This window comes from Penicilliopsis zonata, assembly GCF_001890105.1.
Source record: "Penicilliopsis zonata CBS 506.65 unplaced genomic scaffold ASPZOscaffold_1, whole genome shotgun sequence".
Classification (NCBI taxonomy): domain Eukaryota; kingdom Fungi; phylum Ascomycota; class Eurotiomycetes; order Eurotiales; family Aspergillaceae; genus Penicilliopsis; species Penicilliopsis zonata.
In genome coordinates, this window is record NW_019208911.1 from 3,071,796 (window position 1) to 3,086,084 (window position 14,289).

Here is a 14,289-nt window from a genome sequence, read left to right on the forward strand (position 1 = left end):
AACGGCGTTGCTCAATCACCCGCCTGGCAGCACATCGAGCTTGGTCCGCAGACCTGGCGGCCCTGCAGAGAGCTGTGGCCTCCTTCAACTCTATTTAGTGAAACCAAGGCTATTATATCTATAGATTTAGCACTTAGAAGACAATAGGAGACAGTTATCCTAATTTATATAAGTATGAATTTATTAATATTTACATCCATGAGTATCCTGATATATTACTTAAATAGGACTAGCGGATGCTGGGGTATGTGGAGCTGTGTTGTGGGGTTGAAATTATTTTTAAATATAATGAAATTTTAAATTGCTTATTCCGGCAGGATGAAGTTCATGCGATGTACTCTATACAGTATAACTAGCAGTAGTAGAACTTACTAGAGTGTCTGTACAAAAACATTATATTAAACAAGTGGTAATACACAGGTTTAATTTACTATCATTCATAGGCTTAGTTCTGGTCTTTTCTAGGAAATACTAGCTAGCATAAATGAGTATACTTTGAGATTATAGCAGAGGGGGAAGTATTAACTAGACCTATTCTTTATTTTCTTTACTATAATTACCTCACCTACATAATACTAGAATAATAGATTATAGTCAAGTCTCTCCTACACACAGAGCAATATGTACTCCTGGTACCCTTAAGTAGGTATCTATAGATGTTGGTGGGCAGCTCCTTTGGGCCTAGTGGTCTCTCTTGACAGCCACCACCAAACTGATCCACGCCTGTTCCTAGTCAGCATCGCATAGAGACATCACTTCTTCACCAGGTCTACAGGCCTCCAGCACTATATATGGCTGTATATTAAGCCCTTACTCTCAGCAAGTCGCCTTGTTGACGAAAATAGGTGCTTAGGAGTGATAAGAAGCGCAAGACTAGTAGTCTAGTACCTCTGGCAGAAGACACAGAACCAAATAGGTATTTCTTATTCTATGGACTACAGAACAGGTGCTGTTAGCTATACATATAAACAAAGTACTAGGCATCCTCCAAGTGAGATGACTGTCCAGCACCCCCCTCGATCGCCTTCTCCTGAACATCTCCCGCAGTGGCAGCAGCAGCAGCAGCTCCAACCTCGAGGCGGATGGAGTTGGCCCACAGGTTTTCACTTTTCGCGACGACCTCTCTAATATCCTTAGAGGAAGAGAACAGGAAATCAACCGACTCGAGGGTAAGAGACGAGGTCTCGGGGAAATACAGATACACGATGATGCAGGAGGCGAAGTTGAGGACCGCCCAGATGATATACGTGCGCCAGCCGATATTGTCGATGGAAACCGGGGCGATCTCGACGGTCCAGAACTGGTTCGCCCAAAGGAAGAAGACGGACAGGGCTAGTGCCTTGCTGCGGACATGGAGGGGCAGGATCTCGGCCGGGTACGTCCACATGTTCGACATCCAGCCCCAGGTGAAGAAGGACAGATAAAGGAAGAAGAACACCACGGTTGCCGTGTCGGAGGGTTTGGTATCTTTCCACAGCGTGATGCAGACGGCTATCATGCAGGAACCCATGCCGATGTTCCCCAAATAGAACAGCCGTCGGCGCCCCAGTCGGTTGATGATGAACCAGGTCAGAAAAGAGGACAGCAGGAACCAGATCTGCGAGCACCCGGAAACGAGATTTCCCGTGTTGGTGCTCAGGCCGACCGAGTTTTTCAGGATGAAGGGGAAATAATATTCCACAAAGTTGATCCCGCAGTAGGATTGCATCGACTGCGCGGCACAGGCGACAATGACCCGCGTGCGCACCTTGCTCGGGCCTTGCTTGAAGAGGGCAGTCCAGGAAGAGCCGTCGGTCTCAAGCTCGATCGCAGAGTTGATGTCCTGCATTTCTGCTAGGACCAGTTCATGGTCCTCTGGTAGGTCACGCAGCGCAGACAGCGCGGTAATGGCCGCATCGGTGTGGCCGTGAGCTGCGAGCCAGCGCGGGGACTCGGGAAGGAACAGCGTGAAGCCCAAGGCGACAATCGGATAAACCGCCTGCAGGGCAAACGGGACCCGCCAGCTGATCTCATTATTCAGGAACCCCAGACCATAATCCACCCAGTAGGCCAGGTTTGTGCCGATGATCAGACACGTCAGCTGAACGGCCACCATGACGGCTCGCATCTCCGCGGTGGCCGTTTCAGCCAGCCAGACGGGCGAGGCACTGGTGAATAGACCGAGACCGACACCCAGAATGATCCGAGACACTAGGACCTGCGCGAGCGAGAACGAGGACGCGTTGATGACGTCGCCGACCAGATGTACAGCACAGGCGAGCATGATGGTGCGGCGACGGCCAATCTGCTCGCTGACCAGCACCGCGGCCAGGGCGCCCAGCATGCATCCGATATCGTACGAGGAGACCACGAAGCCCTGAACGGCCGCATTGGGGTTACCGATGATGTCGAGGAAGTTGGGCTCCGAGATGATCTGGCCCATCAAGCCATTGTCGTAGCCGAACAGACAGAAACCCGTCGAACTGACCACCGTGATCAGGTAGACGAGCCATTTACCGCGAAGGTTTAACATGGTATAGTTCGTTCTTAATATTAGTGTTCCCACTCTTGAGATTAATTAATTAACTGACTAGTACTGTCTTCTAAAATGTTTCACTCCTCCCCCAATTTATATCTATATCTTGGTCTTGGCCTTCCCCGCATCGTCTTGCTGATCTGCTGGAGACAACCAACCAAGGATTCCTCTGTACACCAGTTTACTGGTGGGAAATCGAATGCTGAGAGAAGGAGCAAGGGAGTCAGAATCCTTTCAAGTATACCTCGTAAAAAGAAATATCACCAGGACTTCTCTCCGCAGCCTTACGGGGCTCTCGCCGCTCGGTCAAAGTCCGAGGAGATCATCCCCGGATTTCCTGTGCTCGGTATAAACCCGAGGGACCACCCCGGGGGGTATCCCCATACCTCCCCGCTTTTGGTGGATGTTTTCCCGCCAGTATCTGTGAAGAGATACTTGGACAGTTGGACTATGAAATCACAGAAACAGCAGCTTCTGTGGACATCATTTTATCTTGCAGGATGAGATGATGTCGGTGTTGTTTACTGCCCAGGTGTGTCCCATATACTTGTATACGATATTATCTTATTTCTTATCGATAGAGGGCTTAAGCTCGTATCTCCAATCGCACATTTTGATTTCCGTTTCTTTCCCGGATTCCGTATCTGAGGAGTCTGTAGTTATACTTGAAGGGTCGGGAGGTTATAGCAAAGTAACTAGCTACATAGTCAGGTATGTATCATACAATAAGTCCACTCCAATTGTGTTGTATCGCTAGACATATGAATTTAGTCTAGAAACCTTTATACTCTATGCCGGGTTCTTTTCCGCTCCCGCACTGGAGGAAGAAATCCGAGCGGAAATCCGAGCGGAAACCCACCATGGAAAACCCCGCCATACAATCGCATAATACAAGTGTTGTATAAGACTCTGGGTTCACCCCATAGATGTGTAGTTGTAGTTAGTAGAAATTCAAACAACCATGGCAACGGCTACTATAACCACGACGACCACCCTCACCGCCAGCGCTGCTCCGGCGATGCCCTCCAGGGCAGCGGACATTGCGGCCCGCCTGTTGAATGGCACGCTGCACGCCGGATACCCGCCGATCGAGCAGTTCATGACCCTCGATGGCATGCTGCGCTCGCACGCCGCGCAGCCAGACCAAGACACCAGACCGCTCATCTGTTATCCTGTCCGTGGAGCGGCGGACTTTGAACTTCACACTGCAGCGGATCTGGACCGGTATACAGATGTCGCTGCTCGGTACTATATAAAGAATGGGCTTCCGCCGGCGGTAAGAGAACCCCATTTGACACACACGCACTCACCCGTTCGTCACTAATGTGTTAAGGATCCCTCCCTCGAACAATCTCCAGTAGTTGCCCTGCTGGCTGGGTCGAGCTTTGAAGTTGTGCTGACCTTCTTTGCCCTCAATCGACTGGGCTATGCGGTGCTCTTCTTGTCTCCACGACTGACGGCGCCGGCGCTTGCTCGTCTACTCGGACTGGCAGATTGTCGCCAGCTAGTGATCACGCAGCAGCATCAGAACACGGTAGCAGAAATCTGCAACGAGCGGCCAGGATGTCTAGATTTCCCCCTCATCCAGCGGGGAGATTGGTTCGGTCAACATCTTGTCTCTCCTCGCTTCATGCGTGAAAGTGTAGACCCTGCACACGAAGGTCGGAAGATGGCCTGGATCCTGCACTCCTCTGGCAGCACGGGCTTCCCAAAGCCAATCTTCTTGACGAACCTGCAGACGCTGGCGAATTTTCGCAAAAGCTTCGGACTGCGCCTGTTCAATATCAGCCCACTATTTCACTCACATGGCCTCATGGAATTGGGACGTGCACTCTATACGCGTGCACCGGCGTATCTGGGGAATCACTCATTGCCAGTCACTTATCAGAACCTCTTTGATGCGCTGCAGGTCGCGCAGCCCGAGCAGATCAGTGCCGTTCCCTATGTGATCAAGCTGCTAGCCGAGAAACCCGAGGGCGTACAAGCTCTAGCAAAGCCGTCGTTAGTACTATACGGTGGCTCAAGCTGTCCCGACGATCTAGGGGACCGTCTTGTCGCTCAGGGTGTCAATCTCGTGGCTAACTACGGCGCCACAGAAACCGGTCAGATTATGACATCCTTCAGAGAACCGGGAGACACCGAGTGGCAGTACATGCGGCTGCACCGACCCGTCGCAGATCATGTCTTGATGGATGAGATCGCACCGGGAGTCTTTGAATGTGTTGCTCTTGACGGACTGCCGAGCAAAGGACCCTCTAACTCGAAGCCACCGTTTAGTATCACAAACCCAGAAAACAGTTTCCGGACGGCTGACTTGTTCACTCGTCACCCCTCTAAGAGCAATCATTACAAATATCTGAGCCGATTGGATGACCGCATCACACTAGTTAATGGGGAGAAGGTGCTTCCGATTCCAATCGAGGGCCGGATTCGTGAGGAAGAAACCGTGAAAGAGTGTGTTGTCTTCGGCTTCCAGCGAAATGTGCCAGGGGCCCTTATTTTCCGCTCAGCGGGCAAAGCGTCACATTTGAGCGATAACGAATTTCTCGAAGCCATCTGGCCAGCTGTGGAGGCTGCCAATGCTCGTGCTGAGACGTTTTCCCGCATCCCCAAGGAGCTGGTCGTGATCAAAGGTGTTGATGTCAAGTATCCAGCGACAGACAAGGGAACGTGTATCCGTGCCCAGGTCTACCAGCAGTTTGACGAGGACATCAAGCGAGCATATGCTGCATTCGAAGGCAGTGGAAAGAAAAAAGGAAGCGGTCTCCAAAAGAGCATACCAGAGCTGGAGGAATGGCTGCTCTCCAAATTTCGCGATGATCTGGGCGTTCCTTTGCTGAGCGTGGAAGCCGACATTTTCTCGGCGGGTGTGGACAGCCTGCAGACGACGCGAATCTGGAGATACATCGTTTCCGATCTGGATCTCGGCGAGGAAGGGGGGGAGCTGAGCCAGAACATTGTCTTTGAGAAAGGGACTGTCAGTGCCCTGGCAAGGCATCTCTATCAGATGCGAACCGGTCAAGCGGCAGAAGAGGAAGATGAACTGCAGGTTATGCGCCAGCTGATCGAGAGGTACTCTTCCTTCCCTCAGCATACTCCGACTATTGAACAACGACCAGAGACGGAAGTGGTAATGGTCACTGGCGCCACGGGCAATCTGGGGGCGTTCATCGCTGCGGAATTGCTCAAGCGGCCAACTGTCTCTGAGGTGTGGGCAATTGTACGCGCCTCGGGCCAGAAAGAAGCCGAGGATCGCCTGAAAGGAGCGCTAGCAAGCCGCAGCATTTCTCTCACAGACGAAGAGTCTGCAAAACTGAGAGTCGTTGCCGGTGATCTCTCCCAGGAAGATCTAGGTCTCGATGAGACCAGCCTTCAACACCTCCGCTCATCCTTGACCTGTGTCATCCACAGCGCCTGGGCCGTCAATTTCAACTTGGGCGTGCGGTCCTTCGAAACGCATCATATCAGAGGTACTTACCATCTCATCAACCTTTGTCTACGCTCAAACCTACCGAGTCCTGCCCGGTTCTTCTTCTGCTCCAGTGTGAGCACGGCAAGCAACACGCCGAAACCAGCCTCCATCTTGGAGACGGTCATTGAGAATTTAAGCCACGCGCAGGGTACCGGATACGGCAGGTCAAAGCTCGTCACAGAACACATCACTCGTGCCGCGATGCGGGCAACTGGCATGCAGGCGCGAATCTTGCGTATCGGGCAGCTCAGTGGCGATACCGTCAGCGCGAACTGGAACGACACAGAGGCTATAGCACTCATGTTTCGCAGTATCCTAACAACCGGCGCTCTGCCGGAGTTGCATGAACGACCGAGCTGGCTGCCTGTCGACTCCTGTGCAAGAGCGATTGCAGACATCGCAATTGACACTGTCTGTCCGGATGTTGACCTGGTGTATCATCTTGTCAACCCGCACACGTTTAGCTTCACAAACGATCTGCTTCCTGCTCTCAAGAAGGGATCGGCCTTTCCCGATTTTGAGACCGTGACGCCGCAGGAATGGCTGCAGAGGCTAGCAACGAGCGAACAGGACCCGGAGAAGAACCCAAGCATCAAACTCATCGATTTCTGGCGAGGAAAATATGGTCAGGGAGGCTCAACAGAGGAGAAAAGTCTAGTCTTCGAAACCCAACGTACCCTTCGTGACTGTCCGTCGCTGGCTGTGGTAAAAGACCCTGTTTCTGCAGGGCTAATGCAGAGATACATTCAGACATGGATGGCGAGATGGACAGGACAGTGATCGATTTTAGAACCATCAGACAGTCAATGAAGGTGTAACTCATAAATTTGTCAGTAGAAGAGGAAAGGAGGTTCGATAATCACCTGACCTGTCATGTGCCTGCCCAACTGGGCCTCCGTATGATTTCTGTCCTTTGACAACAAACCATCATTTCGTGTGTCTTCAGAGACAATTGATTTGAAGAAGACATGTGATATATCCATCTCCCATCTCATGCTACTCCTCATAGGGTCATAGCATGAGGTATGCCCGACATCTCCGTTCCTATAGGGTCAAGGTAGGCCAAGGACAGCTCTTCCTAGCCATCTGAAGGATAGGCATGAGCTACGATTCACTGATCTCTATTAAACCTCAGCCTTTGCTCGTGTTCATGCGGGGAAACCGATGTGAGCAGTAGACAGACTGTCGAAATGGGTTTCGTGGCGCTGGGCCAAGGGCGTAATACGAGGGTGTTGCAGCGACCTGACCTCGAGCGAAAAACTGCTATTTCAGGACTGCTATTTCACCCTGGACTGTCCACAGTAGAGTCTAGTGGCTCCCTCTTGTTATTGCAAATGCTGACGTATACTCGGTTATCAGGAGATTCCCATCAGCTTTTTGGTCTCAGCTAAATCCACTATAGGCTTGATTCTGATTCACTGAAAGTGGAGGATGAACATCCAGGTCTTGATACTTGCTTTATCTTTCTATACCATAACTCCTGCTCATGGCAGCCTGCACCTCGCAGCGGTACCCGTCACCCAGCTTTTGAACCAGGGCCTTCACGATATTTTTGCCCGCCAGACGACGGAATATTCGTGCCCTGAAGCGACACAGACGCTCTGCGCGGATGGCCATGGATGTTGTCCAAGCGGAATTGCATGTACCACGTCGTCCGGTATTCCTGTCTGTGATGAGATATGTGACGGTACAGTGATATGTGCCGATGGCGGGTGTTGTCAATTAGGATATACCTGTGATCTATACACATCGACTCTCTGTATCCAGGAAACAGGTGATGGTGTTTCTTTGACATATGTTTACACGGCTGAACCGACAACCGCATTCAAATCGTCGTCGGCTGCGAGTTCGGTACCATTCCCGTCGAATACGGTCACCTTGGAATCTGTTTCGTATTACTTGAGCGACAATCCAGAAACTTACGCAAGTACGGAAGTCTCTTCTACTAAAGTGCCCTCCACGGAAATATCCTCTCAAGAAGTCAGCCAGACTGAATCAGTGGTTCCCGCAAGCTCATCTACCAATACCCAAAGTGCAGGGTCCCATCTTCCAGCTCTCTCAGGGTTTTTCATCTGCTGGATACCGTTGATCATGGTTATTCTAGCTGTTTGAGAGTATATCTTAATGAATATAGTTGAACTTGGCAATCTCCCCACATGTAGAGGCTAGGCAGTAGCAGCGACTGTTGTCTCTCGTATAGATCCTAAGTAGATACCAGGTATCCCCGAAAGTACTAAGAAACCATTTGTACTCCACATCTTCAGCCTTGTCAGATGGGATGTGAGTGACTCATTGGAGCCACGTCAACTGACCCTCAACTCAGTTCAGCCTCATCTCGTGTTTAAGCTGAAAGTGAGGCTGATCACACACTTGAGTAATATAAGAAACAGATATAAAACTCGACACTTCCACCTACACAACCTCCCAACACGAACAACCACTTCTTTATCTTCAATACCACACCATGGGCAGAGAACAGATCGTGTCGAGTAAAAGCCCTCGCAAAGATGCCATCGCCTACGTGAAAAACAATGGCCAGCACACGCTGGAGGTCGACAAATTCATCGAAGCCGGTCGACCCAGCGGTGGAGACGGACACGCCGCCTACGCGACACACTATACCTCGAATGTAATCATCTCTTCCACATTATATACATATATATAAATTTATTAATTTAATATTAGGGCAGAGAACAGTTTGCCCCCGCCATGAAAGGGGTGACAGGCCGAGTCGTCGAAACAGGGGAATCGTTCTATATCCGCGACGACTACGACTTTGCGAACCCCACCGAGGAGGGGAAAGGGTACCACGTCAATGTGCAGCTGGGGAAAGAGACCAGAGCGTATGTGTCGGGGAGGAATAGCCAGGCGGAGTACTTTGATCGTACGAACATGACGGGGGAGAGGGTTCATTTTGATGGGCCGGAGAAGGCGGCGAAGTGGTATCTCCAGGGTCATTCTGGGTGATATACGCCCTGAATGCTTCGAAGATCAGATATTCTGTCTTGAGAGTCTTTATATCTAGGTAGGATTGAGTTTCGGGGTAGTCTAGCAGCTATACTTAGGACTATTAGTTAGTACTCAACTAGGTAGTTACCTGGTTATTGAACTACATATAATAAGCTGGTTTATAATAACTTGGTTTATATTATATTATATGATTATATATGATCGTTATCATGGCAAGGAATCATCTAGCTAAAGAGGAAAGACGCAAAGTGCTACAGCAAGAAAACAAGGACACCCATGATGCAAGCTGTGAACAGCGAGACACCGTAAGCCAGTCCAGATGCCGCGCCAGTGTAGACAGGCGAGACTGCACTGGTCGTTGAGGGAGTCGACAGCGTCGTGCTGGTTCTGCTGCTGTTTGTACCCGCCGCCAGGGTTGTGAAGATAGAGGCAGAGCTGGTTTGAGTGCTGGTGTGGTTACCAGAGCCAGAGCCAGAGCTTCCAGTACCACTGTCAGAACCGCTGCCAGATCCAGAACTGCCGGAGCCAGAGCCAGAGCCAGAACTAGAGCTGCCTGAACTAGAGCTGCTAGAACTGGAGCTGCCGGAGCCAGAACCAGAGCCGGAGCCAGAGCTGCCTGAACTAGAGCTGCCTGAACTAGAGCTGCTAGAACTAGAGCTTCCGGAGCCAGAGCCAGAGCCAGAACCAGAGCTGCCAGAGCTAGAGCTACTAGAACCAGAGCTGCCAGAGCTAGAGCTGCCGGAACCAGAGCTACCAGAACTAGAGCCGGAACTGCCGGAGCTGCCGGAGCCGGAGCTGGAGCTGCCACTACTGGAGCTACCAGAGCCAGAGCCAGAGCCTCCAGAGCTTCCAGAGCTTCCACTGCCAGAGCTTCCAGAGCTTCCACTGCCAGAACCAGAGCTACCAGTGACGGTAGCAGGGAGAGTATAAGTAGTCTGTCCAACAACCAAAGTCTCAGTCGTCACAACAGTCACACTTTCCGTCGCAGGACAATGCGTGTGACCGGACGGACAGGCAGTAACGGTAGCAGTACGGGTACTCAACAAAGCAGAGGTGGTGGTGGAAGCCGTTGACAAAGTGTTTTCGCCATTACTAGCAATGTGAGTGGCAGTAGCGCGTTCGGCAGTGACAGGGCAGATAGTGGTAGAGACGACGAAAGTTTCTGTAGTGAGGAAGGTGGTCCGTGACTGAGCCGGGCAGTTGGGCTTGTGTGAGGGGCAGGCGGTGGTGGTGGCCGTGCGAGTAGAGAAGACGGTTGAAGTGGTGTACTTTTCGGTGGTAGAAGATGAGACGGATGTAGCAGTCGCCGACTCGGTCGCTGTCACTGGGCAGACGGTGGTCGAGACCACCACGGTCTCTGTAGAAACATAGGTGGTGCGCGACCTGGCTGGGCAGTCGGTGACTGTCGAGGGACACGCTGTGACGGTGGAAGTGCGAGTGGTAAGGATGGTGGAGGTGGTCAATTCAACCGTGTTTGTATGAGCGGTGGTCACGGTGGTAGCAGTTGTCACTGTAGTAGCTGTTCCCGTGGTAGACTCAGTTGTGGCTGTAGTAGACCCAGTTGCAGCCGTAGTAGCAGCTGTCGCCGTGCTAGATTCGGTTGCTACTACAGTGGACCCGGATGTTGCTGCGGTAGACCTAGTTGCTGCGATAGACCCAGTTGCTGCGGTAGATCCAGTTGCTGCGGTAGATCCAGTTGCTGCGGTAGATCCAGTTGCTGCTGTAGTAGAAGCTGTCGCAGTAGAAGTTACCACTGAGCTAGATCCCGTCGCCAAGCTGGATCCCGTGGGCGTAGTAGTAGCCACAAGACTGGAAGAACCAAACGGTACAGCGGAAGAACTGGTACAAATGGTGGTAGTCGAGGGAATAGTCACAGTGGTGAAGACGGTCGTGGTGGATCTGTGGTACGGAGGAATGATACTCGAGGAGGGTTTATGAGTGGAGGAGCTTCTGCCGAGACTGGCTGAACTTGTCGGACGAGATGACGCCGTCAGGGAAGAAGTCTGGGAGGCAGTCCTCTGCAGGGATGCACTGGAGCTCAACACATGAGACGATGACGGAGTGGCACACGGCCTACGTCTTGAACGAGTGGAACGAGAAGAAAAGGAAGAAGAAGAAGAGACAGCTGCTGAAGAAGGAACTGAAGTTGGAGAGACCGGGGCCGAAGAAGTCACCACGACTGAGGAGGCTACAGCTGAGGAGGTGACAGACGAAGCCGTGGCCGAAGGAGTCGGGGATGCAGTGGTACAGGTCTGCACTGCGGTAGCTCGGATGGCTTGGAAGTTATCCAGATAGATATCGCCAATGTTGTCATTATGGAAGGTGCTGCAGGAGCCCGAGACCCCGAACAGATCTTCGCTGGAGGTGGGTGTCCAGGTGCCGCTCAGCGTGAGCCACCCGTTGGTTGATGCGGTGAAGGTGACGCCGGTGAAAGAAGCGATGACGTTGGAATCGGCGAGAACAGTATGGTATAGGTGCATGGAGCAGGGCCAGTGGTACGTGTTGGATGAGCTGACCCAGACATAGTAGTCAAAGGAGATATCGTAGGTGACGCCAACCTCCAGGCTGTCCAACGTTTGCGTGATGGCCCATGAGGAGAGAGATCCGGGGACATAGAGCGAGTAGTCGCCGTCTGAAGCATATTCGGTCGTGGTGGTCAACGAGGAACTGCTGACTGACCAGTCGGTCGTGCCGTCTTCAAAGGACGGGTTGGCGACCAGGTTGGTCGAGGGCACGTCGGAGCAAGTCACTTGCTGTCCCCTGGCCTGGAGGCCCAGGGAGGAGGCGAGGGCCAGAGTCAGGAGGAAAGCTGACATGCTGGTCTCAATTATCATTCAATTAATCAACTGATGATGGAGAAACGAGTGACAGAAAGAATGACAGGAGAAACAGGATGAGAGAGGGAGGAGAGAAGAAGAAAAGAGGGGAAAAGGGTGGGCGTGATGAAGGTCTAGATTAGAGGCTAAAAATCAAAGTCGATACTACTACTACATACACAACTAGTTACTACAAACTATTCAGGTCTATACTACAAACAGTAAGTACAACTGAATAGTTCAACTTAACTAATGGTCTGTTAGTCTCTTCGTAGTGGCTGAGCCACTGCCAAGTTCCTGAAAAGCTTTGCTGACGGAGTGGCCGAGAGGCAACTTAAGACAGTGTAGAGAAACTGGGCGAAATTGCCGACACATTGGCAAACCACCAGACAGGATTCGATGTACTAGAATACATAACTAGTAACTAATAGTCAACTACCCTGAGTAACTAGTAAACTAGTTTCTCCGTATGTTTAACTGCAAGGTAACGCCACTACCGCCGGCATTTGATGGATTCTGGCTGTGGAAAAGAATTGAAGCCCAATAAAAATCCTCTTGTGCCTGAGGCATACTGCTTAGTCATAATATTGTCCTGACTAGTCCTATTCTGGATTCCTGTTCCTGACCCCACTTTTCGCCTACACTTCCTAATACAGAATGACCACTAAACTGCTTTGAGGATGATACTGTCACCTGACCTCAACCTGGCACTTGCCTGTTGTTGACAACCTCCAGCTTGACAATCCCCAACAGACAAACGCAATTAATCAAGAGAATCTGTCCGGACTGGCTGCATCAAAAAGTCGTCATAGGCCAGTTCTTCGGCAGAAGGTCGCGCCTCAGGTACCCAGCATAGCACTCGTCGCAGGAAGCTTAGAAAAAGCTCTTTATCGTCGCCATGATACTGCTCTGCTCGACTTTCCAATGATTGTTCCGGTATGGGCACAGAGCCTTTCCAATTCCCTATATTCTTATCAGATGGGTATAAAAGTGCGAGAAAAAGGGGGAAATATGCAAGACCTTCGCTATCCCAATACCGGAGAGATTTAACACTTCTCTGCAGAAACTCGGGAGGTGGAGGTCCCATGAGTGATACCATTTCCGCCAGATGTTGTTCATCATTAAGAGTGCCTCCTTTCTTTGCGAGAAAAAGATGACCGCCTGTGGCCATATCCCAGGCCTGATTTTTCCATCAGAATCAATAAATATACTTGAGGGTGAAGATGAAGGGAGCCTGGAGCAGCTGACCATGACACCTATTGACCAAATATCCACCTTGTTATCCCATTCCATATCCAGAATGACCTCTGGAGCCCGATAAATACCTGGCATTATATCGCCTCTTTGGTTGGATTTGCTAACTCTAGCTTCTCCAAAGTCAGAAAGCACGGGTAATCCCGCGCTGACAGGTACTGGCCGAGAAAAGTAAATCTGGCGATCATTCAGGATCTTTCTAGCAATTGGCCTCGCCAATTCATCTTCTTCGATCTGGCGGAGAACCGAAGTGTCTTCGATTCCTTGAAGGATATTGTTTGCCGAAATGTCTCGAAACACCTGTTAGCCAGTCGCCGTACTTATTCCACGATCAGTGATGAGAAGCTCACCGGTATGCACGACATCATTCTCGTGTATAAAAGCCAAGGCTATAAGAACGAGCTGGACACCCTTTCGAAGCATATCCACTGGTAGCTTATTGTCAGGACATAGGCTCTGGAATTCAGTAAAACTCATTCCAAGAGGTCGGTAGACCAAGCAAGTGTGGTTTCCATCAGGGCCGGAGATTTCGAATGAATCAAGGATAAGACGAACTAATCGCTTGCCAAAGTGATCATCGCTGGCATTTCTAAGGTGATCCGAGACTGCAAGCTCACGAACTGGTCGCTGGTCACGGACACAGATTTTCAACGTATTGAACCCATGGCCACTCGAGACGGTTAGACAAGACAAATACCTACTACTTACCTACCTATTTCTGTACTTACTCAAGGTCACGGCAAAGCCAGGTGGTAGAAGACATTCCATAGCCAAGCTTCGAAACAACCTGGTACCTCGCTGCAAGAATCTCGCCAATGGCCACAGGATAGTATTTCTCTGCAACATATGATGGCAGCTCCTCTTCTTCAATCTTCTCCGCAGAGTCAATGGTCACAAAGCCTGAGGTCAAGAACTGTCGGGGGGGAAGATTTGATCCCGATGCTATTGTTCTTGTCAACGGACTCCGCAATTTGGGCACAACGCCAGTTACGGAGAGCCCGAGGCAAGAAAGCACTCCTGTCAATTTTCCTACAAATACTGGCATGTTCAACAGCTGGAAATGGCTGGTTGGATGAAGCAGATTGCCCCTTGAAGTCGCTTAAAGGACATGATTCTTGGCGTAACCAGGTTGCCATTACAGTATTCATACAGTATTTATACTACTATACCACATAATACTCCGTACTAAATTCGAATTGGAAACTATATTTAATCTTATAATAAAATATCAATAATAACTATATATCTACCTTTATATATTA

General features: G+C 50.6%; 6 protein-coding genes across 6 annotated transcripts; 3 read left to right on the forward strand and 3 right to left on the reverse strand.

The window, feature by feature from the left end:
- Nucleotides 1-976: 976 nt before the first annotated feature.
- Nucleotides 977-2,512, reverse strand: ASPZODRAFT_156496 (hypothetical protein; the record flags this gene model as incomplete). Its single annotated transcript, XM_022726269.1, has 1 exon — nucleotides 977-2,512. One exon carries the CDS (start codon nucleotides 2,510-2,512, stop codon nucleotides 977-979), a length of 1,536 nt encoding a protein of 511 aa, XP_022586162.1.
- A 1,676-nt stretch (nucleotides 2,513-4,188) lies between these two features.
- ASPZODRAFT_127770 (hypothetical protein) lies at nucleotides 4,189-6,788 on the forward strand. Its single transcript, XM_022721837.1, has 3 exons — nucleotides 4,189-4,289; nucleotides 4,346-6,595; nucleotides 6,665-6,788. The coding sequence occupies exons 2-3, from the start codon at nucleotides 4,626-4,628 to the stop codon at nucleotides 6,765-6,767; spliced, it is 2,073 nt and encodes a 690-aa protein (XP_022586163.1). The 5' UTR covers nucleotides 4,189-4,289; nucleotides 4,346-4,625; the 3' UTR covers nucleotides 6,768-6,788.
- A 150-nt stretch (nucleotides 6,789-6,938) lies between these two features.
- ASPZODRAFT_127771 (hypothetical protein) lies at nucleotides 6,939-8,134 on the forward strand. The gene is made up of 2 exons (XM_022721838.1): nucleotides 6,939-7,044; nucleotides 7,123-8,134. Exon 2 carries the CDS (start codon nucleotides 7,419-7,421, stop codon nucleotides 8,097-8,099), a length of 681 nt encoding a protein of 226 aa, XP_022586164.1. The 5' UTR covers nucleotides 6,939-7,044; nucleotides 7,123-7,418; the 3' UTR covers nucleotides 8,100-8,134.
- A 317-nt stretch (nucleotides 8,135-8,451) lies between these two features.
- Nucleotides 8,452-9,031, forward strand: ASPZODRAFT_163462 (hypothetical protein; the record flags this gene model as incomplete). Its single annotated transcript, XM_022726626.1, has 2 exons — nucleotides 8,452-8,616; nucleotides 8,673-9,031. The coding sequence occupies 2 exons, from the start codon at nucleotides 8,452-8,454 to the stop codon at nucleotides 8,952-8,954; spliced, it is 447 nt and encodes a 148-aa protein (XP_022586165.1). The 3' UTR covers nucleotides 8,955-9,031.
- Nucleotides 9,032-9,111: 80 nt separating this feature from the next.
- ASPZODRAFT_127772 (hypothetical protein) lies at nucleotides 9,112-11,887 on the reverse strand. The gene has a single exon (XM_022721839.1). The coding sequence runs from the start codon at nucleotides 11,771-11,773 to the stop codon at nucleotides 9,209-9,211; it is 2,565 nt and encodes an 854-aa protein (XP_022586166.1). The 5' UTR covers nucleotides 11,774-11,887; the 3' UTR covers nucleotides 9,112-9,208.
- Nucleotides 11,888-12,236: 349 nt separating this feature from the next.
- On the reverse strand, nucleotides 12,237-14,132 carry ASPZODRAFT_88270 (hypothetical protein). The gene is made up of 5 exons (XM_022730325.1): nucleotides 13,756-14,132; nucleotides 13,378-13,697; nucleotides 13,022-13,317; nucleotides 12,794-12,953; nucleotides 12,237-12,736 (listed from the first exon to the last, which is right to left on the reverse strand). The coding sequence occupies exons 1-5, from the start codon at nucleotides 14,070-14,072 to the stop codon at nucleotides 12,537-12,539; spliced, it is 1,293 nt and encodes a 430-aa protein (XP_022586167.1). The 5' UTR covers nucleotides 14,073-14,132; the 3' UTR covers nucleotides 12,237-12,536.
- Nucleotides 14,133-14,289: the final 157 nt, after the last annotated feature.

What these genes read in the sequence shown, in the direction of transcription:
- ASPZODRAFT_127770 (XM_022721837.1), top strand. Translation starts at nt 4,626, where the DNA reads ATGACATCCTTCAGAGAACCGGGAGACACCGAGTGGCAGTACATGCGG. An exon ending in AGCATCAAACTCATCGATTT is followed by an intron (nt 6,596 to 6,664) that starts CTGGCGAGGAAA and finishes AACCCAACGTAC; the next exon opens with CCTTCGTGACTGTCCGTCGC.
- ASPZODRAFT_127771 (XM_022721838.1), top strand. Translation starts at nt 7,419, where the DNA reads ATGAACATCCAGGTCTTGATACTTGCTTTATCTTTCTATACCATAACT.
- ASPZODRAFT_127772 (XM_022721839.1), bottom strand. Translation starts at nt 11,773, where the DNA reads ATGTCAGCTTTCCTCCTGACTCTGGCCCTCGCCTCCTCCCTGGGCCTC.
- ASPZODRAFT_88270 (XM_022730325.1), bottom strand. Translation starts at nt 14,072, where the DNA reads ATGCCAGTATTTGTAGGAAAATTGACAGGAGTGCTTTCTTGCCTCGGG. An exon ending in TTTGGTCAATAGGTGTCATG is followed by an intron (nt 12,954 to 13,021) that starts GTCAGCTGCTCC and finishes TGGAAAAATCAG; the next exon opens with GCCTGGGATATGGCCACAGG. An exon ending in CCGGTATTGGGATAGCGAAG is followed by an intron (nt 12,737 to 12,793) that starts GTCTTGCATATT and finishes ATAAGAATATAG; the next exon opens with GGAATTGGAAAGGCTCTGTG.